This window comes from Acanthopagrus latus, chromosome 1 (genome assembly GCF_904848185.1).
Source record: "Acanthopagrus latus isolate v.2019 chromosome 1, fAcaLat1.1, whole genome shotgun sequence".
In the NCBI taxonomy this organism is placed as follows: domain Eukaryota; kingdom Metazoa; phylum Chordata; class Actinopteri; order Spariformes; family Sparidae; genus Acanthopagrus; species Acanthopagrus latus.
This window is the reverse complement of record NC_051039.1, coordinates 17,557,632-17,585,450: the sequence shown is the minus strand read 5'-3', so window position 1 is coordinate 17,585,450 and position 27,819 is coordinate 17,557,632. Positions and strand designations below refer to the sequence as shown.

The following is a 27,819-nucleotide window of genomic DNA, read 5'->3' as shown; positions in this document are numbered from 1 at the left end:
ATCTCTGTCATTGCTCCCCCCCTCCTCTCTATCTGTCTTTTTCCTTATTTGTCTCCCTCTGTCTCTATCTCTACCTCCCTCCCGTCCTCCCTCTCCCTCTCATCCTCATCCCTCACTATCTCTCCACGCACACTTGATTCATTTTACACATTACGGAAGCATCCATCATTTTGCTCTGAGAAGGAAAAAAAAAACTCTCCTTTTTTTCTTTTTTTTTTCTTTTTATACATTTTTCATCCGTGACAACATTTTGCGCTCTCCTCTTGTGTCTTTTTCTTTCCTAACTCCTACACTCTCTTTTCTGTGGATTCCGATCCTAAAGCTGGAACCAATATGTTTTATTTCCAGCTGGTCATCATGGCAGGGACCGTTCTGTTGGCGTACTACTTTGAGTACACGGACACGTTCCCCGTGCACATCCAGGGCTTCTTCTGCTTCGACAAAGCCTACTCCAAGCCGTACCCGGGACCGGAGGACAACAGCAAGGCGCCGCCCGTCCTCGTCTACTCCCTCGTCACTGCCATCCCCACTGTCACGGTGAGTCTGTGTTCAACTTGTAAAGAATGAAACGAAAAAAACGTACTTCCACAGGTGGCCACACACACACACACACACACACACACACACATACCTCACCTACATGTGAGACACACGCAAACATGGATAGATCCTCCTCATCTGCACGTGGCGTTTGTGGATTGAAAGAGGAGAGAGGTGTGTGGGTGTGTGTCCTCGTGGTCTCACCGCTCTGTTTGTGTGGATGCGTTCTTTGTCATAACCATGGCAACGGGCACTATATTTGTCCTCCACAGAGCAGTCGGAGATAGCTCCAGCGAACAGAGAGTCCTTATTTCAAGACGGCACGCTACTAAAAGGGAATAAAACATCAGCGCTAAATGGCTCCCCCTCCTCCGCACACACACGAGGATGCAGGGTTACGTTATTTTCCCCAGATTCATCCAACACTTGAAAACACATGTCGAAGCACCTTTTAATAATTAATCATCCATACAGAGCTGCAGTTTGCAGGTCATGAAATTCTTGGCAGCAACGAATCAAAAAACAGTTTCTGTGGTAACTCACTCATTTCCACTGACACTAGAGCAGCTTAAGTTGAATCTTGTAAGGCACAGTAACTATTATTTATCCATCTACAATGTACTGCATTCCACCACAGCGCCCATACTTTCTATTTCAGAACAGTGGGACATTATTAATGATGAAACACAGCTTCAGATCCTCATCAAAGCTCTGTGTCTCCGTGGCTGGCTGTCTCGTCCCCCAGGGCTTGTCTCTTTGATGTCCTGCAGTTAAGTGGCGTTATGACACGGCTGCCTCTGTGCCACATATTAGGGCATCACTAACATGCACACACATACACACACACAAGTACAATCATAAACACAAGCATATGCACATAATCGCATAGATCGAGGCAGTCCTGGGTCATTAGCGCCTTTATAGATGACACCAGACCATTCCCCTCTTCTGCTCCCCATTTTCAAATCTTCAGTCTATCATACTGACATGGTTGTATATATCTTTTAAAGGTCCCATGTTATGAAAAACACGTTTTCTCTGGTCTCTACATATATAAGCTGGTCCTCCCTGAGCCTGCCAACTCCTAGAAAGATGAAAACAAGCGATTCCTGCATGGTCTCTGCAGCCCACCCACTGGTAAAATGGCGCTCCTACAGGCTGTCCAGATTCTGCTCCTTTCATTACGTACGAAAGGAGTCATTTTCATTGGCTGTCCTCTGCGCGGTGATAGGAGATGTCCGAGAGGGGGGCGTTCATCACCGAGGTGAAGTTTGGTGTGTCCAGCGGTAAGATAGTAGTGTTTCGCAATGTTGTCACTCAGAGTTAGACGCGCAAATTACTCTGTTGTTGGTTGTAAAAGTCAACATCAGTGCCTATATTCTGTCCCAGCCACAGAAGAACAGAGGAGACAGTGGTTGCGTTTCATTTTTTAACAACAACGTGCCAGTTGCAGTTCGTGTTAGCTTGTGTGTGTGTGCGAACCACTTCACATCGGACTGCTTCAGTAACAAGGGTCAGTACAAAGCTGGCTTTGCCTCGACACTGACCCTTGTAAAAGGATCAGTCCCAACCATACAGGACACAGCAACTGCATCCGAGCCACAGGTAAGAGTTGCCACGTTTTGATAGTATTCACAGTTGCCTACAAGTATGGTTCGCTCCACTTCGGTCCGCTATGCAATGACGTTTGAAGCGAGTTTAATGTTAATAATATTATGAGGGAGCTTGATTGTCACAGTAAAAAGTCTGGAAACATGAGCAGACTGGAGACAGAGACGATGCGAACAGTGTCCAAGAGTTTGGAAACTGTGTTGGAGACAAACACAGCTTTCGCTAGCTGTTAGCCATTAGCTACATGGTAGTAACTGTAACAACACATACTAACAAACTAACTAACTATTGAGACACACTAACCATTCTGAAACATCCTGCTGCAGCCGCAGAGTCTGTACTTCTTCAGGAGCCTCTCCGTCTGGGTCCGATTCTGGGTCAAACTGGTTCAGTTGAACGACAGCCTCTCCGCGAGCCATAGCTTTACATCTGCCGTAAAACATTAGAGTATGCTACTGCTAGTGTAAGTGGCATCGTCTCCCTGAGAGGGGTGTGTAGCAGGCAAGACAGGCGTTGACAGACGGAGCTCATTAGCATTTAAAGGTGCAGGCACAGAAACAGCCTGCTCTCTGTAAAGCTCAGTAGAGCGACTTTTAGACAGCTGTAATTCAGGACCATGGATGGGGTTGGGGTAATGCATTTCGAATGGACCTCTGACAGCTGTGTGAAATTGATGAAAAACAGTTTAATATGGGACCTTTAAGATATTATTCTGACAATGTAGGAGTTATTTTCTGTCTTTTGACAATTTTATCAGATGCAATCAGAATCAGCTTTAGTGACCAAGTATGTGAACACTCTTGAACATTTGACTCTGTTTTTTTTCTGCAACGCAATTGCACACACAAGCATGTATTCATACATACGACGGATGCATAGGTGCACTTTGTACGTGTTTATGTGCACGTGCGTGTGTGTGTGTATGTATGGAGCCCAGCATGCACTGGAATGGATGGGGGCTGCGCCAGGCACTAGGGTATGCGTGAGCTGTGCAGAGTGGGAGCGGAGTGGCGTGATTTTGCCTGGAGTGTGAAGCGGCTTTTTTGAAAGTCGGAGCATCTGTGCTCTCTCTCGCTCCAAGATACTGCTCCATCCCACGAGCCTCTGTTTAGATACAATAAAAGAAAAAAAAAAAACAGATATTATTCATCTCAGTTGTTCTCTCAGTTTTTGACTCCCGTTTTTAGCTACGAACGGAAAATGGACGAGTTCCTCAACTGACAGTACAGATGTTTTCTGTAAGAACATATACTGACTGTGTGTTAGTGTGTGTGTGTGTGTGTGTGTGTGTGTGTGTGTGTGTGTGTGCATGTATGTGACAGCTCCAACTGATTTATAAACTTAGCAGAAACACCACAAGTTTTCTCTCATTTTTCCTACATACCCGCTCTCTCTCTGCTGCTGTCTCTTTGTATAATGATGAGGAGGCATACAAGTCAGGATTTCTGAAGTTCCTTGTTCAAGTTGAAACATCGCAGCGCTTTGCTCAAGAGACAGGGTTAGTGCTTCCATACAGAGACAGACATGGTACAAAAACAATTCCCAGATTGTTGCGGCAGAGACTGGGACATTCTGCATCCCACACTTCCCATGATGCAACTCAAAAGCTTAAACTGCATTTTAGGTCGCTGAAAATGGACCTTTTGGAAAACTCCTTCCAGGGTGAAGATGTTCGGAAACTTTCAGCATTGATAACTGGGCAGGCAAGTGAAGATTTTTGGAAAAATGATGCAGCCTGTGTAGGTGTCGGCAGACACCTAATTGGGCCTTACTAGTGTACAATCTGATGGTGTTCACTGTCTGACAGCTAAACACATTCTTCACTCAACAAAATAAAGAAAAATGACCAGCAAAGCAATGCTACTGGACCAAACAACAAGGTAGTAACTGGTAGTGTCTTTGGCAACTTACATGTGGAAAGAAAATCTGCAGTTTTATGTAAAGAGTTGTCTGTCATCCTGTCTGTCTTCTCGTCTGTCCTATCAACTCTTCATCACATTTCTGCTTGTCTGTCCCCGGCCAAAAACTTTAACTCACCAAGTGTTTGTCTCCTTCCACTATTGTCTTGTTGAATAAAAAAAAAGAACACAGCAATGATCAGCCCTCCCGACCGACACTCCAGAGAACTTTCCTCCAGAAAACAGCCTCCCTCCCCGAGAGTAAGGGAGTCAGACAGGGTCGCTGTTTACTGATGGCAATTATGTAATTATGTAATTAAGAGTGAAAAACGGAACTTTGTCACTTCCCAGGATGCATGGTGGGTCAGGATCCCAATCACAACACATTAATACAGCATCCACATGATTATAAGCAGTCGGCAGGCAAAGAGTCTCTGTGTGAGAAGGGCAAATATTTGAATAAAAACAGCATTAGCTATGATGATTCTCTGAAGAGCATTGTTGTGGTTAAGCAAAAAAACGTGAGGACCCAAACGCTGACTTGGTCATTTTAGAATTCATTTTCACCTTTCCTATCATATCCCATCAAACGGTGATGTTAGCTTGTAAGTGGTTGAATGCTAACATTGGCTGTTGTCTGAAGGAAGATAATTGGCTACTAAATATGTTGTTTCTCCTTGAAATAAGGCCTGATGTCCCTCCAGATGTTAACAAGACCTTATCTTTTCAATTGTCATCAATCTTGAAGCGGCAAAATAATGATTTGTCAGACCTGGAATACAGCAGTATGTAATTTGAGCTTCCCACCCTGAGCCTGCTGTGAAAGGAAATATAGTCGCCATGTGAATATGGTCTATTACTTTCACATCACGAAGTCTACATCCTGCTACTTTTTTTTGCGCAATTTCATGAAGAAGTAATAAGTTATTTCTTTCGTACCTGATAGGCTGCGCTAGACAACTATTTGCACTCAAAGCGAGGGGAGGCATGACTCTGGATGCCCTGTCATCTTTGTTGCAGGTTCAAACATCTTTTAAATTACCTTTCATCAACAGCACAGCTTCCCTGTGGTGTTTTGAACCTCAAGTAGCACCATGGAGGGTACCCATTTGTCTCGTGCATTCGCAATTCCACATACGCTGCCAGTGGTTTGACAGTATTCCACTGATGAGAAGCAGTAATGTGCCAAGATAAGCAGCAAATGAAAATCAGGGCTGGAAATGTTTTATGAAAACTGCACTGACACATTTGTTAGAGCTCAAGGATTTGCACTGTTTCGACGAGTTACGCTGGATGTACACAAAATTTTGCTAAAATGAAAACTCAACAGGGCACCTTTAAGAATACCTTCTGACTGATTTAGATTAACTAACTTTTTTAAATTCTACTACTTATTTTATCTTATTGTTTGCCTTTATGCATGTATTTAAAGGATAAGTTCACCCAAAAATCTAAATTCAGTTGTTATCTCCTCACCCTTAATGGAAAGGCTCGTGAAATTTTGTTGCTCACAAAATATTTCTGGAGCTTCACAGCAAAACAGCACTGCAGCATTCTCCTGAATAGCTGAAGTACATGGAGATTTGTTTTAAAATGTAAAAAAAAAACCAACATACATTCTACATCATTTTTAATCGTGTCTACTCATGCAAGTAATGTGAATAAAAATAACCATAAACAACATCAGTATGAACACAAAACGAAGAGGTTTCTCTGTGATCTCACTGCAATAAATGGATCAGAAGGAAGTCAAAATAAAAACATCATAATACCGTTTTATATAAAGCCTGAATTCATGCTTCGTCAGGTCTGTTGGCCAGATGACAATCAAACATCTCTTTAAATGCTTGTTCCCTGAATGGAGCTCCGATTGATAAGATCTATGCTGTGCTGTGCTGAGACGTATTTCCAAAAAAACTTTCCAAGTTGCCTGACATTCTCACTCACTTCCCTCCAAGACAGCTCAGTATTTGTCCTTTTCTCAGTGAAAGTCGACATGTTAGCGTGCAGCTCTGGATGTCCGCAAATTGCGTCGCGTTTAGTCTAAACGTGGCATCAGTGTGCACCCAGTCTCAAGTGGTTACACAAATCCGACCATGCTTCAAGAGTGTTCATAACATCTTTTCAAATCATTTTGGGATCTCTGGAAATTCCAGGGACTTGGATTACACTGGACGAGCTGTATGGAGATTGTTGTACATTTGAAAAACATCTCAACATCTACTTCAGTTGTTTAGAAGGCACTGTTTCACTGTGAAGCTTCAGAAATGTTTTGTGAACTAATAAACTTCAACCGACTTTCCATCAGCATGAAGGTAAGTAGATAATGACTGAATTTTCTTTTGAGGGGGCGAACTTATCCTTTAAACTTTATTTTTTTTAATGTGTGTGTTTGTCGCATCACTCACAGATTTTCTAAATGATGTTTGGGTTACATGACCACCTCTTCATCACCTGATCAAAGTCCAGTAATCAGGTCATTTGCCAACATCTGAGCCTTTTCTCTCCTCTGAAGAAGGATATGAGAGACAGCCAAAAGCTTGAGGAATAGCAAAGTAAAAGGACTTTGGTCCGCATTTTGAATATTTACCACACGCATTTCTTGGGGTTTCTTGTTTTGGTAGATCAAGGCTTTCATACATTTTTGGCACATATACATCACAAGCGGTGATAAGATATTGGTTATTTTTCACCGTGTGAAAAGGACTCTCATAGGCCATTATGAAAATTAGGTTTTTTTCATAGTTGGGTTTGGGCTCTTCAGATGCTGCCCTGGCTGCAGGTTAAAACAGCGTCCACCACGTCTCTCGGGCCGGATCAAAAGCCTGTCTGGAAACTGATGACGATGAAAAGCAGCCTGTCTTCTCTGTGGGCTTTTGTGTCCAACTGAACCTGTAAGATTTAAGCAACATGCACCTGGGTTGATCACAGTTGAATACCGATGTACTTACAAGATTAGAATCCAAGCACAATACGGTGTGTGTGTGTGTGTGTGTGTGTGTGTGTGTGTGTGTGTGTGTGTGCGTGTGTGTTTGTGCGTGTGTGAGAGAGAGGCAGACAAAGCGAGAGGGAGGAAGTGAGAGGGTGAAATACAGGCACTTGTGTGGTACTCGGCAAATATGCTGCTAAGTTTTTCGGTGCATCAGTGGAGGTGAGTGCGTGGGTGGATGACGGCGCACATCTTCTCCTCCACTGCCACTGAAAACGGATTCTGTGAGTCTGACTAGATCTGAGAACTAGTCAGAGTGGCTACAGGCGATCTCTATGGCTCTCCACAACCATAGCTAATTCCCTTCCCAACCACACACACACACACACACACACACACACACACAGACACACACACACTGTGCTTAGCTTATATTCAATATACTCAGCAGACGCAGCAGGTAACATTTCAACACTCGTGCCAATTATCATGCCATGGTAGCGGAAAGAGCAGGGAAAAGTGCCATTTGAAGCATTAGCTAAGTCTTTGTGAAGGTGTGTATTGTGTAACGGAGACCGTGTGTGTGTGTGCTGATTGCAAGCCGCAGCCCACCAGTCAGTCGATACAGTTAAGCAGCGACCAATCACAGGATCAAATAGTAATTATAGGCTTAAGAATGAGCCTTCACGGCACGTGGAGACTCACACTGCACCCCACAAACACACACACACACTTGTAAGCTCAAACAAGAAGATACTAGGCAGGGAATTAATGAACTTTTGGATGTAGAGGTTTATTTTTCCACCTATTTTTTATGTGGGTCAGAAGCATAATGCTAAATACTTTTGCCCCGGAGAGCTCCGTTCTAATGCTGCTAAATATAAGCCTCTTCGAACAGAACGGGAAGGCGAAGCGAGGGCACTCTTTGAGAGGAGAGACAGTGGAAAGTTCAAACACCAAACAAGAGGGGAAGGAGGAGGAGGAGAAGGAGGATGATGGGGAGAAGGAGGAGGAGGAGGGAGGAACACAGGTTGTGTGAAACAGATGAGGGACCAAAGCGAAAGCAGAAGTTATACAAAAAGAGACACAGGGGAGCGAAAGGACTAAGAGAGAAGGCGAGGAAAGTGGGAACAAGGGAGTCCGTCCGATGCCAAGTTTGTTTGCCGCTGTCGGTTTAAAGCTCGGGAAGAGTTTTCATGCATAATGCAGCTCCGTGTGACAGAGAGATGGGGATTGGGGCGAACCGCGGAGGCATTACCATATCATCCACTCATGCCAGAGTTTATTAAGTGAGAGCTCTCGATACGTGAAAAAAAAAAAAGGCATTGTGCTGTCGCTGCTGTCAAATCTTCATTTCACAGTCTAAATGCGCTCCGGCCTCAGTGAGGGGAGATGAGGAGGCACAATAGTCTGAGTTGAAGAGGGCAAGTGACAGAAGAAAAGCAGATGCAGATTTGAGTAACTGCAGAATGCTAAGACGGCTATTTTTTTGCCTTCCAGAGGTCAAAGGTCAGGGTGAGGTCTGGAAAAAATGAGAGGCTGAACAGGACTCTGTTTCAAGAAATGCTTATTCATTGTTTGCTGGTTCGTCTTTTTCCTACAGATAACTGGAAAAACTCAGACTCCCCGAGGTGAGTCTGACATATTGCTAGAAGCTATAGAGTTAAAAGCAGGCATTATTGGAGATGCAACAATATATACTTTTCACTTATACACTGTTCACTTTTCTGAACACTTACAATGATACCTGAGGATACCGCACGGACTTCTGTAGCAGACCTTGTGAAGCGGTTAGTCCAGGTAGTTCCATCACTTCATATCAGACTCTTGTTCTCTCTCTTCAATCAAAGGTCACCAATTATGCATTCTGCTGTTTTAAAAGGCGTCACGTAAACAACACATTCCGTTCATTTATTCTGAATGTAGCTTTTTCCGATTAAATTTCTATTGACACATGCATTCAGAATATGCATCTCAAATAGTTTTTTTCCGGCCTCTTGCCCACAGTTTAGCAAGGGACGTAGAGATGTATGCACAAAAGAAAAGAAACACACATTCTTTTAAAGATTATAAAAGACGTGGTTTATCCGAGAAGGCGGTTGAGCGAATGAAAAAGGCAGCTGTTATGTTTGAAGAGAGATATCAGTGGAGTAATCATTGTCATTAGACATGTAAACGACTTAGAGGGAATCTTCTCTTTGTCAGAATAAGCACAAAAAAATATAATTTTCAGTGTCCAAGAGAGTAGTGTTCTTGTTTTTCATGTCTTCGAGCCCGAAGCAGTTAATGTTGGCTGAAGCACTGAGTTTGTGTCACGCAGTTGTTACTATGGTTACAACTTGCCTATTATCCCTGATTACAGACGCGCAGTACAGATTACAGTTTCAAAAAATGGATGGTTGCATATTATTTTACATCTGTGATGTGACCAAAGCAGAACCTGGGCAAGAATCGTTGCTCTAGATTGAATTCCTGTATCAATTTCACCAAAGTTAAACTCGCCCCTGTTCATTTTCCCCCCTGCTGATTGGACTGTTGTCACTGTCATGAATTTTCCAAACTAGGTTGTCGGTGAGCTGTCGAAGATTTTGCTTTTCAGGGATACTTTCTCTCTAACCACAATGCTATGCTTCCAGCTGTGGAAACAGGCAGCAGTATGAGAAAAAAAAGGTCTTATTTCTTGATTAGACCTCAGGATTAAAATGGACTTGTCAAATCGAACTGCAGCCAGCAACACTCCCCCTCTCAGTCATAATCACTTGGATGTGGAAATGTGTATCCTCATGTACATGCTGGGCAGCTGTAGGTAAGCCCCATTGTTAGCATTGCTCCCCTGTATTAGACGGCTTCCATCATGTTCCCTGACTGCTCCATTGTTATGCTAATATTCAGCAAATTATGTTCAGAAAATCCGGGCTTTCCTGTTCTCATTCTACGCCTTTCTCTATTCTATATTTACCTCCTATTGTCACTGTAATCAGAGTTGTCATCTTTGACAGGCAACATCGCACACCAATGCACTTAGACACACATACAGTTACACATAACGCACTGTAAAGTTAAGCTGAAGTAAGTGTGCTCATAGATCGTCTTTCTGATCATTTGTGCAGTCATCCTTTTCTCCTGGTCATTTTCGAGTTGATTGCGATTGTCGTCGTTCTTGTATTTCATCACACATGCCAGGAAAGAGCACCCACGCACAAGCACGGACTTCTTACACAAACATCAGCCCCAATGCCCATATGCAAATTGTCCGGGCGTTTGCATACTGTTAAGCCTCTGGACGATCTTTTATGAATAATGGAGTCACGATGACAGGCAGAAGAGGATTGGGGTGAGCCATCGAGCGGGAGAAACTCTCCTTTCGTTCTCTGTCCCAAGCGGTGGATTCACAATCCATCTTTTGATCCATCAGATGATTCCCTAGTCAGAAAAGGCGAAAGTGATTTTAGCGGTGCCGTGAAAAGTTAGCCCGTACAAGTTATGTTATTGACACTGCAGTTTAGCACATTTATGCTTACTCTGCTGCAGAGTTTACATGTTTGGGCACGATGAACCACAAACCAGAGGGTATCTCAAGCATTTCATCCAGTGACATCCAGTAACGTTCAACAGTAACATAATGACATGATGACAAAATGCCATTTCATTTTGTGCATAACTGCCCAATGAACTACATTGTCTCACTTACTGTACGACACTGACACCGGCATGGCCGTCACATTGGCACAGTTAAAGGATTTAAACGACTCGATTAGTGTTGGACGGGGTTTTTTTGTGCCACATAGGGACGGGGATTTTGAAAACAGTAATGCCAGATAGTGGAAGGAAGAGGGAAACGCCGCCTGAAATGGTGCCCGATGACAGGCTTCATACCAACAGTGAACCATCCGGTGAGTCAGACTAGCTAGCGTCCCATCCACGAGTAGTGATACGGATGTTGTGCAGTAGAACACGAAACTGCTCACAACAAGGTCTGTGGATTACCTTGAGTAACTGAGTACCATCTAAGTCCATTATATTCTAGAGAAAGAAGACGTCTCTATGACTGAGATCTCCTCAACTCACACAAAAACAATGTAGAAAGATAATAAGCGCGATAGGTAATATGAAAATGATGTGCTTTTGATTTTGGGGTGAACTGCCCCTTTACATTCACCTTGCTCTCAGTCACCGTGAGAGAAATGTGAGGAAATGTGACTCGAGAATGCCTGCGCCAGTGTCTTACTATTATTATACTGATCTGATCCTAACCGTCCCAACAAAAGGGCCAAGTTTGATGGTATAATTAGTTTTGCGACTGACTGTCACCAACTGTCCGTCTCCGTCTGTCCGTCCGTCCATGTGTTGCTCCTCGTCTGTGCAAACCAGAGACGGAGAGAGAAAGGCAGACGGGCAGATCAGCGCCGCAGCAGTCATGCCCATGAGACACAGCAGTGACAAAAGGGCACGGATAATAAGGGATAATCGCGGCTTTATCCTGTCCCTGCCAATCACACTGGGTAGGGGATTGAGAGGCGAAGACAGCAGGCCATGTAGCCCCATGTCGCTGCGCCTGACCAGCTACACACTCCCACTGTGATAGCCTGTAAGACACGCTCTATCCCATAGATGAGAACCCTAATCCAGCTGCACTCTAACGCTGGCAGATTAGCTGCAAGGTCCCTTCCGGCACTGATCCAGGATCCCTCTGTTTCCTCCGAACGGGGAGGACGGGCTGGTGGATCGAAGAATTTATTGGAAGAAAAGGAGAATATGAGGAGGTGGATAGAAGAGGAGCACGGGGACAGATGGGGGGAGGGGAAATGCTATGAAAAGAAAAGTAGGAAAGCAGGGAGAAGGCGAATGGGGTCATACCTCAAACCTCGCCGAGGTACAAACAGGATTTGAATTGTGCGAGAGAGGGAGAGTTAGAAGGAGGCCAGAAAGGATGACTTATATTTGAATCAGGAGAGAAAAAAAGAAAAAGGAAAAAAAAAAAAGGAAGATGTTTCTGGTAGCCTAGTTTCTCCTCCACAAAGACCTGGGAAAGCTGCCCGGCCATTAGCGAATGAAAGCAGGGTGAGACAGAGAGAAGGAGATGGATGGAAAGAGTGTGGGTGATGATGAAGCTGAAGCAGCTAAATTGTCATGGTTACCATCGCTGGTGTGTGAGAAGGCTGCCTGCGAACATGACTGTGTGTGTGTGTGTGTGTGTGTGTGTTTAAAGTAGAGCACTGGGCTCGCAGTGTCAACAAATGTCATGTGATATTTGCAGAAGCTTTATGTAGACTCAAGAAGGTTTTCAGTGTTCCTTTTCACAATAACAGCCGAAGAGCCGCTTTCAGCCCGCGTTGCATCATTTTCAGAAGGCGCGTATGAGTAAAGCACTTCCGCCGGAGCGCACACCATACATCCGTGAACGGATTCAACACTGCGACAGAGATGATTCACTGAGAAACACTTTGCGGCGTAAGCGCGTGTCTAAATTTAGTGTTTTGTTGTTTTTTTTTCTCACAATACCTCAGAGCTGTTAATGATGAGCGAAGAATCCCGGACACATCTGCAATAAATACACGCGTTACACGTGTAGCGTACATTTCCACACCCCGCCTTGAGCTTAGGTTGCTTTTTATATGTTGTGACGTCAATCAGGAATTTGCTGCTGCGTCACTTGTCTCTGTTCTGATTGCTGTTGGCTTTAATCATAGTACATGCTGTGAGTATATTATACTCTTCTAAAACAGTATGGATCTCTGTATACATCCCTGTGGTGAACTGTGGTTTGGTGTATATTTTCTTGTGGTGGTGGTATAAGCCTCCAGATACATCTTTCTTTGCTGTTCCTGTCAGTATAGTCAGAGCTCACACATGCTTTATTGTCCCTCTACACATTCTTTGAGAATTAGCTTTTCAACTTGTGTTATTCTTTTTTTTTTTTTTTTCCCGAAGCGCCGTAATGTGTTGTGATCAACTTCTTTCTTCAGATTTTCCCTCCTTTGGATCCCAATCGTCAACTCTCGTCAAGCACGACTCCACAAACATGCTTTTCGGAGTCATGCCCACAAAGATAAAGAGCGCCCTACAACTGGCTGTCACGGTGTCACAATAGGTAGAAAAACCATAGAAAACCAATTAAGACCCACTCAACCTCAAGATCTTCCCCCATCACTCTCTCACAAACACCTCCATGTCTCTGTGCCACCTCTGTTCCCACTGGCATCCTTTCAACTTATCGCATATAGTTGTCAGAGGTGGAAAACTCCAGAGCTGCAACCCTCCTGATGAAACTACAGTAGAGACACGCACTCAACAAAGGTTATGTGATCTCTGCTCTCCGAGGCAGGAGAAGACAGTTTGTGTCAGTCATTCTTCATCTTGCTCTTTACCTGCTTCTCTTTTTTTTTCACCTGCTCCACCATTTTCTCTTACTTTCTCCTGCCCTTTTTCTTTCTGTTCTCCGTCATCTCTCTGTCTCTGCCGGTGTTTACGCAACAAACGTCTGCCTGTATCTTAATCATACCGCCATCTCTGACTAGTTGAGATTTCTCTGACTGTTCAAGGATGAAATAAAGGGAAGGGGCCCGCGAAAAAACAGAGCGATTGCCTCCAGAAAGCAGTCAACATCTGCTCAAAAACTAATTGGCTGCCAAGTGATTTTCACTTTGCTCCAGTATCTTTCCAGTGGAGTATAAAACTTTCTCTTCCACTGAGACTTGGTTAAGAAATTACAGTTTGAAAGTTAACACTGAGCCCGATTTGCGGGTTGTAAGCAGTTGTTTGTAGAAACACATTTCTTTGGTGGTGAGCACATTGTCAAACATATTCTCAGCCTCTTTTAAAATCTGAAACATCCTGAAACTGGATGCATTTTTTTGTATTTTCCTAAACAGGAAGAATCATCTGCTTTAAAGGGATGTAAAGAGAACTTATGGAAAAGTCAGCCTTCAGTTCTTTGCTGTAGGTTTGATGTGGCTGGGCCCTAATGGTATGAATTTAAAAGGTACCTCTCGAAAGGCAGACCTCTAGTCTGCATTGTACTCTGTTAACACTGTCAAACTCATGATGGCACTAGTGATGTCGACTTTTTCCACAGATTCTTTTCCCTCTTCAAAATCTGGTTCCTATGTTACCCAAAATGCAACATAGCCATTGCGTGCAGTCACTTACATTTATACTACTTTTTAACATACTCAGTAGTTCTCTCCAAGACATGTTAACACATTTTAATGTGTAAAATCGGTGGAGTTACCCTTTAAATGATAATGCAGCTGTCACCAGTCGACTGTGATTGGTTGAAAGAAATACACACAAACCCAAACTTGAAGGCTGCTGCACTATTGTTAGATGGAGATTTAATTCCAGTTTCCACCATAATGACTGACACATTCAATCAATTACTTGAGCTTAGAGGAGTTGAAAGAAAAAATGGAGGGTGCCACACTGTGAGCCGCGCTGTTTACGCCTTCACGGTGATTGCAAAGAAGTGCCGAGAAAACTTGCATTACAGTTATTCAGCTCTTCATTCTGTTTTGCCACTGCTGCTTCAAAATGCCCTTTCAGATCGACCTGCTGAAAAAGGGCAGGCCTGAATGATTGGCGACACACAAAGAGGTAGCAGCAGACACCTCAGCATTGACAGGAGCATCATTTTGCTGTGAGCTACATGCTGGCGTCTCAAAACATATCCACCGAACCTCAAAAAGTCTCTCAAACTTCACCCACCAGCCCTCCCTCCCTTTAGAGGCAGACTAGTGCAATTGAAAATCAGATGTGTTTTCAATTTGTGTACTTTCACTCCTTTTGTTTTACAAGTATTGTGCTTGTGTATTTCTTGATGCTTAAAAACAATGACGAGAAAAAGACATCAGCGGCTGCTGTATTGTAAATGTCAGATGGGAGTTACTGTAGTTGCTTTGACGTCTTGCTGCTGTCTGACAGAAATTCTGCCGACATCAGGCGGTAGTTTGGATGAAAGCAGGCAGACAGAGAGCCACACTGATGATTTATAAAGGATGGTTAATGATGGAAAATATCCAACCAAAAAGATGAACAGGCACCAACTGCTCTCCAGCTGGGAGAAGTGTTTGCAGTTAAATTGCTTCGTATAGCCTGATGAATACACGAATTAACACCTCTGATAAATGCCACAATCATGTAAGCACAAGCAAAATAGCTGTCACAAACCTACCTCAGTCTGAAAAGACCACCCTATGCTTGGCTCAGTGGTTGTGTGCTTTGTGCTAACTTTAGCGTCTGAGTGAGTCTGTTGCCAGTTGGTCTGTTATTCGTCTCGGGGGCAGTGTGCTTTGTGCTACGGTGTTAGCAGGCAAACAACAGTCTGTCTCTGCTGCTGCCTCTCACTCATTCTTTGGCTCAGGGACTGTTTGAAATTATGTCATGAATCAATAACAAATCTAAAGATCTGACACATTTTCATCAGACGTTACCAAAAGAAAACACAAAACATATTGATCAAAGTTTTGAAATGTCTACATAGTTTAGGTTTTGAAATATGCAGTTTTTTTAAGAGGAGTGTACAAAAAGCGCTTTAACAGCACAGAAGATAAATGTTTCTGGTCCAACCTTCATTCTGTTTCCAAACGCAGAAAAGTAAACACAGAACTGCCATGAAAACATCTGTTAAATTTCTCCAAACTTTGTGCTAGCATTAGTGAAAGGCCAAGATTGTAGCTTTTGTGTATTCATAGCATGACCATTGATTACTGTATAGAATTTTCTCGGTTAGAAGCTGCTGGATAGTGCCCTGGTTACATCAGAGCCTGTTGCTATCAATGCATTTGTTAGTTCTTTCTATCGCAGACCTTTTATCGAGACTAAAGTGGATGTTCGGTGGAGCAGCAGGAAGCAACCTTTCAGTGAGATCAGTATGAAAAGGGATTAGTATCGACTCTACATACCTCTGAATACACGGCTGTGGGGGAATTGTGGCAACTCAGTGGGAGCCCATCCCCATCAAACGTCAGAGTGAACACATTAGCTTGGAAGTGGTAAAAAATATAAGAGTAATTATGAGCGAATGATGAAAGACATTACATGGCAACTGCCTCCTTAATGGGGACGTAGACTTCGTTCTCCACCTTGCAGAGAAACAGGGAGAGAACGTGCCGGAGAAGAAGAAACAAGACCGTTCAGTGTCCAGTGGTGTTATCTGTAGCTGCTGCTTTAGGCGACACAACACTGGCTGTACGGCTACAAACAGTGCTGTTGTCATATCAAAATGAATAAATCATTATCTCAAATGCAAAAACCTAAAATGGATGTTTCAGCAACCAGCACCAGGAGCTTTTATATTATTAATAAGCACGTGCAGATGTGCACATCACAAACGTCTCTCTCGCTCTGTTTCTACACTCCCCTCAGTCTCTCCGATTATGTTTGAAGTCCCACTTTAAGGAATAATGAGGGAAGTTGGGCTCCATGCCGTCAAAAACATGAAAAGTATGAAAGTCAGTGTAACTAAACCTGTACAGGAAAGTATAAGCTGGAGATGGACTAGCTCAATAAGCTGTAAGATGCCTAGATTTCACTTCTAAACATACCTTACTGTTTACCTTAATTAGTTAGTGATCATTTTTAAATATATCAGAATAACTGGTATAATATTATATATGGCAAAAAGCTCTTAATTCCAGTTTACTCAAATTACAGTTCTTTCAGCAGTTACATTTAATTAATTGTAAGAATGGCTCCAGTCTTCAGTGCCATGAGAACAAATTGATCTGACAGCAGATTCACATTTTAATTCTGTTCTTCACTATCACTACCTTTTTGATTAGTTCATTGTGAATGTACACACACATGCATGTGCTGCAGCCATTTAGCACACGTAGTACTGCAAAGAGGTCTTCTACTCTGATGTAATGCATGTGACAACTCTAAAACTGTCTTAAAGGGGGACATATTATGCTCAATTTCAGGGTTATGATTTAATTACGGGTTACAGCTAGAACAGGTTTGTATGCTTTAATGCTCAAAAATCAGTTTTCTTATATCATCCAGTGATACAGCTATTCTCCTGAGTAAGCATCGCCAACAGGAATAGAGAAGCTTTGCTTAATCAGTTATTACGTGCCAAACTAGCTGCCAGGCATGAATTAGGCAGATGTGTGACATCACAAAGTCACGGAATTAAAGGCAGGACTACTGACGAGACATTTCAGGGCCAGTGTTTTCAGAGAGGTGCTTCTGTTGGTTTCCAGCTTTGACCTTTTAAGCATTCTAGATCTTTTACATGCACAAGAACACATATAAAACACTGAAGGAAAAAAAACAAATAGCATAATATGTCTCCTTTAACATGTGTGTCTCCTGCTTTAAGGCGACACTTAAAGGTCTAGTCTTTAGAAATTAACTGCATTTATTGGTGAGATTGCAGATTGCGGCTGACTGGATACCCCTCACCTCATCCTCCCTTTCTAAACACGGATGAGAACCTGTGGCGGCCTCTAAAAACAGAAAAAAAAAAATAAACAAGAAAGTCTCTCTCTCGAGGCAGCATTTGATTTGTACATTCTGGGCTATTGTAAAAGCAGGGCAGACCTCCTGAAGATATAAAAGGTACAGATTTTTAGGAAGCAAAAACCACCACGGTTTATTAAATTTAGGTTATTATATGCTAGCATAATTTGAATATTATATCATTATATTATATTTCTGCATCTCCCTCAGTCCTACACATTTAAGGTGGAAAACTGCCTTGGGGTTGCTGAAAAAAAGGAAGAAACTTGTTTTGGCCATATTGCTAAGACAGCTGTTGAAGCCAGTTTGGCACTCAAAATGATCCTTTGATAGCTTTAATTATGTTACAATCAACCTCTTTTCTTTGCTGTCGTTATCTCAGTTTCACAGTGATTATTCGCCAACAACACCATTTCCAAGTCTCTTATGCCTTCTGCCCCCTTTGGCTGCGAGCTGACTGTCATCAGTGGCTGCCGTCTCCTCCACTCACTCCTCCTCTTCTCCCCCCACACTCACTTCACCAGAGCGTCTCCCAGAAAAACATGACGACGGTAACAGTTTAGTCAAGACTCTTGAGTTTGACATGAGTCAGGGTGAGAGAGCGCACGTCAGCTTTATGTCAAAGTGGGTCTACATAGTTTTCGGTTGTAGAAACCTTTCGTCATGTTTGAATGTTGTCATGGTTTCGTTCCCTGAGTAAATAACCTCCTCAGTATACGCCATTTAATGCACTGAAAATAAAACTGAAAATAAATGTAGGCATTAATTGATTTCTAAAATGTGACATAAATAGATATTAGCTTTAGTTTGCACCTGTTATTTATTGCAGTTTACACTATTGTATTTCTGCATTTCTTTTTACTTTTCTTAATGCATTTCTGCATCGTTATGTAAAGACAGAAATTTAAAAAAAGTGATGCTTACATTTACTTTCAATGTGGGTTAGGGTTATTTTTGGCATATTCATGTATTTATTGAGCCATTTTTTTAAAAAATTATATTTATATAACAAACCATTCGTTTCATAACCTACCTTTGCAGTTCTCCTTCAGTGAAATGGATTGTGACCATGAGCAGACCATTGAAATGTACATACACTGTCTGTATGCAGGCAGTGTTCTCACAGCATTATATCACTGTACAGTGCATGTCAGGCCAACACATACTACATAAGCATCTCAAACTCAAATCTCGCTCTGAAACCAGCATGGCAGGGTGAAGGTGTTGTATGAGTCCCTGCTCAGCAAAGACTGACCCAAGCAGTGGGTCTAAATAAAAAAAAACTTTGGGATTGGTTTTGCAGGATGTAGCAGTGCAAGCTCCAGGCTGAGTGCACCTTGCTTTTTAATAATTTGTGTTTTTGACCTCACATCTATGTGCATGGGTAATTATAGTCTGCCTTGGACAGCTATATGAGAAATGTTCCGCTGTCATGCCTCCAGGGAGTCAGATGGGCAGAGACATTGTACACAGCGTGTTGTGTTGGACAAATGGATCTTGCACTTGACATGACGTGAATTTATTGTTTTGAGAAGTTTAAAAGAAACCTCTTATTAGTAATCAGTCAAAGTTTGGTTAGGTTTTGGCAACAATGCTACCTAGGTAGGTTTAGGGAGAGATCATGGTTTAGATTGACACCAAATATGAGCCAGTGACAACGCACAACAAGCCACACGACACAGAGACAGTGTGACGCAGGATGTAAGGTGCCACCCCGGATGAAATATCTAGTTTTTAGGACTTCTCCTCCAAGAAAAGGCTGAAAAAAGCGATGCTGACATAACAAACGCCGCCTAATGTTAACATACTGTATATCCAAACCTAGTACCTGATTCAAGTGGTTATTTCTAAGGCTTTTATTTGTAGCATTGGTGGGAGCACGGAGTCATTTTCATCACAGGCAGTGTTTGATGTGATTTCGGAGCAGCCTGGAGGTAAAAATGTGCTACACATAATCCAGCTGTCTAATCTTCGGCGCCCACCAGCTCTGCGACAGCGCCTGCAGCCGGGTAGCGAACCTCCACCGGCTCTGGGGATAATGATTTATGGTTGACCCTTCACTCGAACGTCCCTGCAGGAATGACGGAAGCGTAGTCAAACCTGTGTGTGTGTGCCTGGTGGGGAGAGTTTTCAAGCAGGCCCAATATGAGAGAAGCTGAGTCTTGTATTCACATGGTTTTTGAAGTATTTGAGGCCAATGTCTGACTGTGTTCACGTGCAGTAGCATTGGATTGTACACGTTTTTCTTTCTTCAGTTGAGTTTTATTACTCAGGTTTGCTGAGCTATTGCTGTGAATACTCTTTTCATATTTATTAGACAAGATCCTCCCAACTAAAAGCTGTCCTCTTCATATGACTTGTCTGTCTTTCCTTACTTTTAAAGCTAACTGTCACACATACACTGTTTCTTTGGTTCTTTCATAGTTAATAAACCTATAAAAGGACCTGGCAAAACTTGAGCAAGGGAACAGCAAAAACAACCACACCGCCTTCAAATTCGTGATATGAGGTCTTAAACACCTGAGAACCTTGTCAGCCCAGCACACATTACTTCAGGGCTGGTTAGTTTTGCAGGTCATGTTGTACTCCAAAGAAGAAATCATTTCTGTTGACACACAAGCTCCTCAAGTCTCGCCAAACCCTCCATCAGTGGTTCTCAGTCCATAACATCAGCCTTTCGCCCGTCACACCGGGCGCACTGAGCTTTGGTGCATTAGTGTCGTCCCACACTGCTGGCTCTGGCCCATGCATATTGTATGAGCGTATAACCTACATCTATCCATGCTTCTGTCAGCGGGGGTCCCCTGATCAGACAGCTTCAGTATGCGGGGTGTAATGGTGTCCAGGGACGTGTTACTTGGTGTTATGTCAATTTATTCCGCCTGTCAAAAGAGATCAATGTCCTGCTGATTTGACTTAAACTCCTAAAACGGCTTCTCAAACGTCTGCCAGAGGCTCGGGGGGTGTGCTCTTTAAACGGGTGTTCAAAATGCATTAAGGCTGTAACGATAATGGAGGTTTTACTGAGGTGTGATAAAGGTGGGGTGGAATATTTGCTAATATATTTAAAACATTCCGTGAAAAGTAGTATAAGATGCGTTTGATTCATGTCATCTGCCAAAGCCAATCCTCCCTTTTGAGGTTATTAGCCCACATGACATTATTAATCAAAGTACAGTCATGGTTTTATGGAGCCGCAGGAAAAAAAAAATAAAAAAGAGAAGCAGCGAGAAAGAAGATCTATGAGACACTGAGGTCGACAAACTCCCACTGATGAGAACGAGTGAGCGGATGGGAGGTGTTAATGTTGGGATTTAGTAAAGCAGCATAAAATCAGCCAAATGGTGAGGAAAGTAAAAAAAAAAAGAAAAAAAAAGAAAAAGCAGGCTGGCCAAGGAGAACTGTAATCGTTACATGGCTGAGGGAGGAACACTCATGAATAATTTTCCTGTGCACCATATTTATTGACACAATATTCAGTGGAGATGATCAATCCTTAACAACAAAATCTGTCTCTCTCTCTGTCCCAGATTCTGATCGGGGAAGTGACCAGTTTCTTTGTGAAGAGCGAGGGCGCTCAGGAGAAGACCATAGTGACCGCTGACTGCTGTTATTTCAACCCTCTCCTCCGGAGGATCGTACGTTTTCTGGGTCAGTAATAGTCCTCAAGGTCACAATTTCTTTGGCTCCCACCAAATCACAAGCTGCATCAAACAGGTGGACGCAGTCACCGCGACATGACATCACCCATTGGTTTGTTTGACTAGTGTTTGCCATCGTCCACCGCTGATGGCTGACAGTCATCAACAGCAACGTTACGTTTTCATGTCTTTATTATTTTGACTGCACGGGTGTGTTAAAGAGCAGCTCCTGTCTTACGTCAACACTGAGAGGACACACTACCAGAAATTCAGAAACACTAATTACCCATCGTCAATCATGATATTTTACTGTGGACATGAAACCGCCCAACCTTAGTCTGACTCCCTTTTAAGAGCCTTTTAGTGCAACCAAACACTGAATAAGACATTATGGGGTGATCACAATGTCACTATGAATTTTCATGAACTGAGAAAACAGGGGGCAACACCCAAAAATAAGCTCATGGTAGCAATTTGTGAATCACGAGGTAGCCCCAGCCAATCAGGCAAGACTTTGAGTAAGCCACAGAGATCATAAACTTATTAGGAAACTGTTTGCTGAGGTGATCAATCACATGAGAAGTACAGGTCTGCTGATATCCTTCTAGTCAATCGGGTTTCACTTTGGAACCTGAAGAGGCGCCCCTTGCTGGACATTAGAAAGAATACAGGTTTAAGGCACTTCACATTGACTTTTCAGACCCTGAGGCTACTTCCTTTGAGTCAAGTCTGTGGACTAAATAGTGACATTGTACTCTGGGACCAAGGCTCATTAATACTTACACTGGTGCTCCTCTGTCGTAAGGCCATAAAAAGCCCTCGTGCTTAGTTTAGGTCTCTTGTGGACTAATTTCGCCTGCTCTTCTCTTCATGTCCCTCTCTGTTGATGTTCTTTGATGTTTTTCATCATTTCTGTTTATCAAAGTTATGAGTCTTTTAGAATGATGGACTTTAGATATGAAGCATAAAAGCAAAGGCTACGTCTCTCTGGCCTTTTCCCTCCCACACAGGCACCAGTCAGCCCAACCCTTTACTTCCCATCTAAGTGCTTGTTTTTTTGACCCCTACCAGCCTGAATGATTCACCTACTCTGAGCTGCCGCACACACACCCTTTCTGTCTCTCAGTCTGTCCCTCTTTTTTTGTTCCACAGGTGTCTACTCCTTCGGCCTCTTCACCACCACCATCTTTGCCAACGCAGGTCAAGTGGTGACAGGAAACCAGACGCCTCACTTCCTGTCCGCCTGCAGGCCAAACTACACGGCTCTGGGCTGCCAGTCTCCGCTGCAGTACATCGCAGAGCGCAGAGCCTGCACGGGAAACCCATACCTGGTGGTGTCTGCCCGCAAATCCTTCCCCTCCAAGGACGCAGCGCTCAGCTTTTATTCAGCCATCTACACAGTGGTAGGGAACTTTATTAAGGCACCTTGTGAAAGAGACACACATGGATAATTGCGGGACGTAATGATTGTACATCATCATTCTTTGCTAAAATTGTACTAAAAAAATCCTTTGACTGGTCGAAGCACAACACACAGCCTTGCAGTCTGAGTGTACTGTAAGTTCATCAGACCTATCAGACCTTTACAAAGGTTGCCTGACCAGAAAGCAACATGTTACAATCTCCTCTGTATCTTCAGTGGAATAATGTATAATAATATTATCAGACATTATTTCAAAATGAAGAAACACGGTGGGTGATTTTTACTGACTCAACACTTCTTGCTTCTCAACTGGCTTATTTCTGATGGGTCAGTTTATGTAGCCCAAAGGCCCGGACGCAACAGGCCAACCCTCAGGCATCGCCGGGGCATCAGTTAACGTTTGTGTCGTTCGCTCTTGTCGTTCGTTCTTGTTGGCAGCTTTTCCGTCAATTGAGCATGTAGAAGGCTTGGCGGCCTGGCGGTGAGAGTAATCACTCTGATTGGCAGTTCAGGTGTGCGGATCAGTGCATGCGAAGAAAAACCTCAGAAAAAAAGTCAAAAACCCCCTGTGCCTGTCGCTGTTGTATCCATGATTTCACCCATTAACACAGTTTCTCCTTGTTTTTCTCCTCTGCCTCTTCCCCTGGCGCCAGTTGCTACTTTTCATCAGACACATTTTTGATTGGAAGTGGCTTTGTTAGTAAGAGTGGTTTAAAAACTTTGCTGCGGTTTGTATATCAGTACAGAGGTGTTTCCTGTGAATCGCAGGATTGGTAAGCGTTGGCTGTCGTCTGTGCGCTGTGTTCAAGTACGGCTTTTTGACCTGAACACAGGAGACATGCGGTGTCACAACAGTCAGTCTGCAGGAAAAAAAAACAACCTTGGAGCGTTTGTTCTCTTTTTAATTACAGTGCCACGTTCCCGTTATTTTTTTGGAAGCATTAAACCAGTCAAGGCAGCCTTTTCATGCTGCTTTCTTTTTGTACCCCATCAAATCCTCCAGATGCTCTAAAATCGCTGCAGAGTGCGGCCTCTTGTGGCTTTTTCAAGCTGTTCAGCCCATTAAGCCATTCGAGCTGTAGCAACGTTTGAATGATCTCAACTGGCTGACGTTTCAGCTCGCCGTGAACAGATAATATGCTATTTTATTTATGTTAGACGCTTCTCTGTCATCCAGATGTACGTGACCCTGGTGTTCCGGACCAAAGGGACTCGTCTGACCAAGCCCACCCTGTGCCTGGTGCTGCTGTCTCTGGCTGTGCTGGTGGGGGTGATAAGGGTGACCGAACACAGAAACCACTGGAACGATGTCGTGGCTGGGTTCATCACCGGAGGGGCCATCGCTGCCTTCCTGGTGAGAATGAGATGACGGAGGAGAGGGAGAGGAGGGTGGAAGAAGAGATGGATACAGGGATCAAAAAAGGATGAAGGAGAACGGATGGATGGATGGATGGATGGATGGATGGATGGATGGATGGATGGATGGATGGATGGATGGAAATGGTAGAAAGACACAAGTAAACGTCTAGAGGATACTGCACTCTGCCCTTTCATCATCTTCAGGGAAAGTGAATATTTACAAGCAAAATGTGATCTGTCACCTTTCTGGTCCATTTTTACGAGTATGTTTAAGAAAGTAAGCTTCATTTTGATTATCAACAATCCATAGTTATTAGTATTTAAATATCTGCCTTGATAATACATTAATTTAGACTGTTATACATCTAAATGGAATCAGATTCATTTCACGGGAGTCAACATATAAGCCACAGCTTCTCTTTAGTCAGCTTTAGCAGAAGCTGAGCTTAGTTTTCTTCTCCATCCTGTTTAATTTAGCTACTGTACTGGCTCCTTGAGTCATGTAGAAATGCTAATGATGATTCTGATTATTTAGATGTATTTTTTTTTTTTTCAGTCACAGGGAAAAATCTGTCAATTCAGTCCCGGCTATCTCGCTCTTTGGATTTAGCTTGATATGCTGAGAGTAGCCTCCAGTGCTCGGAGATGTCCAAACCATGGAGCAGTAGTTTTGGTGATGTAATCATTTTTAAATAGCGCAACAGACACCAAAACTATCTCAACTTTGACCAAATACGTGGGTGTGTTGTGTTTTGCCTTTGTAGGATAGGATGGTATGATAAAGGGAAAAGGGAAAGATTGAATCGGTGAAGAATTCAAAGAGAGAGAGCAGTGTTGGTGTGATGTGGGTGCAGGAGAGATGGTGGGAGGATGGCCTGATGATTAAGGTGAGCTCGAGGCAAAAGAGCCTGTGTGATAGAGGACATTTTTACACTCACGAATGTGAATGGACTGATCTGTATCTTTACAATGGCACGATCAAGTCTTGGTATCTCTTGGACTGAATCAATTTTCTGGAAAAACTTCTAGCATTAGGGTTAACTTTAAGATCATAGTCCCCCCTCCCCCCCCTATCTTGTAAGACCTCTTCCCTTATTTCTTTCTTCCTCTCCCTCTCCCTTTCTCTTATCTCTCTATCGCTCTCCTTCACACAAGTGTCCTCTTCAGAATCTGTTCCCATAGCGCTCGGAGCATTTCGAGAACCAGCCATCCATGTCTGTGCTGCAGTGGAACAAATCCCTCTTCCTCCTCTCTTCTTTTAACCTTTTTGCTGTGATCTCCATTAGGTATCATGTGTGATCAACAATTTCCGGCCAACCCAGATTGCTGCGCCACCTCCTCCACCTCCACAGCGCCAAGAACCCCCTATGGGGATGCCTCTTCTCACCCTGCCCCGCGTGGAGAGTCCACTCGAAAAGTTAAGTGGCCTCCAGGTAAGGGATGGGGGAAATCATTCTGTGAGGACATAAATAAATTGCAGAGATCATCGATAGTGTCCATGTTGTATTTGTTTTTGACTGAAAGGTGTCTTTCACTGAGGCAAATAGGCCTACATATTGGTCCACTACTTTGGTCCAGATTAAATATGTCACCTACTATCAGACAATTCATGCTCCAATGCAGATGGATCTCATTCACCTCTGATCCCCAGATTTCTCCCCTAGTGCTACCATGATGTTGATGTGTGGTTATTACTATCACATGTCACAACTATTCAGAAGATTGTCCTGACATTTGATGCAGATGTTCATACCCCCTTCAGGATGAATTGTAGTTACTTTGGCGATCTTAAGCACTGTCATCTAGTCAAAATTTCAGTGTGGTTTATGGCCAAATACCCAAAATGAATCAATTTCCCATGAGCTATAGTTCTAGTACTTTGACCAAGTATGTAGGTAGTTCTGTTTAGCATACTTAAGTAACTTAAGTTACGTACATACATACTTATGTACGTAACTTAAAGGGAAACTCTCGCCAAACAGCAACCTAGGCTTTATCTGTGAATGAGTCAAACCTTCATGTAAAAGTATAACTACGACGAAAGAGGCACTTTTAAGATTTACTGTATTTTCGTTTTCGGGCAAGCTAATTTTCAATGGAGTGCGGGGGCACTCTTATGCTAGCATCAAAATCATTATTTTTAAAACACTAAGAAGGCATGAACACGAGCATTGAGAACATTGTTTGTGTACACAGAGTTTACTAAAAAGAGAGTTTTTGGACAACAACAGGAAGGAGGGTAATGGTGGACCTCCTACCTGTCTGGTTGCACTCAGGGATTGACACTTTTTGTCTGCCATGACGACGGCGAGCCGGAGATGCTACCGCTAATGTGAGTTGTCCAAAAACTCACTTTTTAGTAAACTCTGTATACACAAACAATGTTCTTAATGCTCGTATTCATGTGTAGAGACCCTGGTGATACTACAAGCAAAGCTTCATGTTGAGTCGAGCCTTCTTAGTGTTTTAAAAACAGTGATTTTGATGCTAGCATAAGAGTGCCCCCCGCACTCCATTGAAAATTAGCTTGCCCGAAAACGAAACCATGGTACATCCTAAAAGTGCCTCTTTCATCGTAATTATGCTTTTACACAAAGGTTTGACTCATATACACTCATAGATAAAGCCTTGGTTGCTTTTTGGTGAGAGTTTCACTTTAACTAGCTTTTTCTGCATACGATGGGTGTTTCCCAATGTTAACTATGGAACGCACATAACACCACATACACAAGTTCCTTCCTTACTGTATTGTCAGGTACTGTGTTGTTAGCCACATGCATACATACCTCATACAGCCTCAGAGACATACTAGCATGGCTGTAGACTCTTAGTGGTCCTAAATGTGTATCTGTAACTCTGTAACTGTCGTCACTTTTGTTGTCTCATTGTGTCTGGATGTAATAGATGCTTCTTACTGTCTGATTTATCTCAGCCAAGTAAAGTATATCCGCTCTACTCCCTTCATGTTTTATGTCTTAAATGTAGGAATTGTTTTACATTCTTTGCTTCACTTCCTCACTACCTCTCCTAATCTTTTTGTACTTTTCCTGCCTGTTAGGCTCCAGGGCTACCGTATTCTGAGATCACATGACCATCAGCCAATCCCGTCCCCCACCCCCCCCGATGTGCTCCTTCCCTCACGGCGTTGCCTCACCAGCGCAGTCTAGACCTGCCCACTGAAATCCCCCCGCCCTGCCGCGCCCATCCGGAGGGACGGCATCCTCTCCGACGAGTCAAGTCCACCCAGGTTTGAAGGTCCACCAATCACAGGAGGCAGAACAGCAACATGTGCACATGGCAAGCGTGGCTGTAACCTGTCATCCGCTAAGGACCAAAAGGAGATGGATATGCGTCCTTCCGTCCTCTTCTGACCTGTTTGTCCTCCAAGATGGCCTCCTTTTTCTTTCAGGTGTAAAAGAACCAATGAAAGACTCGCCAAAGCCAGAGCTGTTGAAGCAATACTGTGTCCTATTTGCTCGTCCTGTTTTCCCACAAACACCCTTCAGTGACTCTAAAGACTGTTGGCTGGTGATGACTTGATAAAACACTTGATCAAAACAAAAAAACTCGGCGGAGCTGAGGGTTTTTTAATGACGAAAGAAACTCCTAATCACAGATGTATCGTCCTCAGAAGACCATTTTGTAACACTCAGGACAATATAATGGAAAAAAGGGACAAGATTAAAATCAAAGACCTTTACGTAATCAAAATGCAGGTACCGTCCAGTGTTATGGTACAGATATTTTTTTTTTTCTGTCGTCATAACTAACTGAAGAGATGCTGTCAAAGAGGAAAGCACTTTTGTAAATTATAGCACAGATGAAGTGTTCTGTCAGCTGTGTTGTAACTTCTTTGTGTTGGGGACTGTGGGTCTGATCTTTTGCTGTACATTGTGTGAAGTGACAGAAGAGAGATTTATACATGCTAGAGTTGTGCTTGTGATTCCACGTTTGTTT

At 43.2% G+C, this 27,819-nt stretch overlaps 1 protein-coding gene across 3 annotated transcripts in view; it reads left to right on the top strand.

Moving 5' to 3' along the window:
* The window catches only part of LOC119024720 (phospholipid phosphatase-related protein type 5-like), a 50,122-nt gene extending 22,527 nt beyond the window's left edge, over positions 1-27,595 (top strand). Inside the window, exons 3-8 of one of the 3 annotated variants that reach the window (XM_037107760.1) lie at positions 349-537; positions 20,970-21,090; positions 22,233-22,483; positions 23,681-23,857; positions 25,149-25,279; positions 26,921-27,595. In XM_037107760.1, coding sequence (XP_036963655.1) covers positions 349-537; positions 20,970-21,090; positions 22,233-22,483; positions 23,681-23,857; positions 25,149-25,279; positions 26,921-27,029 — 978 coding nt within the window. In that variant the 3' untranslated portion in view covers positions 27,030-27,595. Of the gene's footprint in view, positions 1-66; positions 538-20,969; positions 21,091-22,232; positions 22,484-23,680; positions 23,858-25,148; positions 25,296-26,920 lie in introns of those variants that run through there. The other 2 variants (XM_037107768.1, XM_037107778.1) reach the window with 2 other exon arrangements.
* Positions 27,596-27,819: the final 224 nt, after the last annotated feature.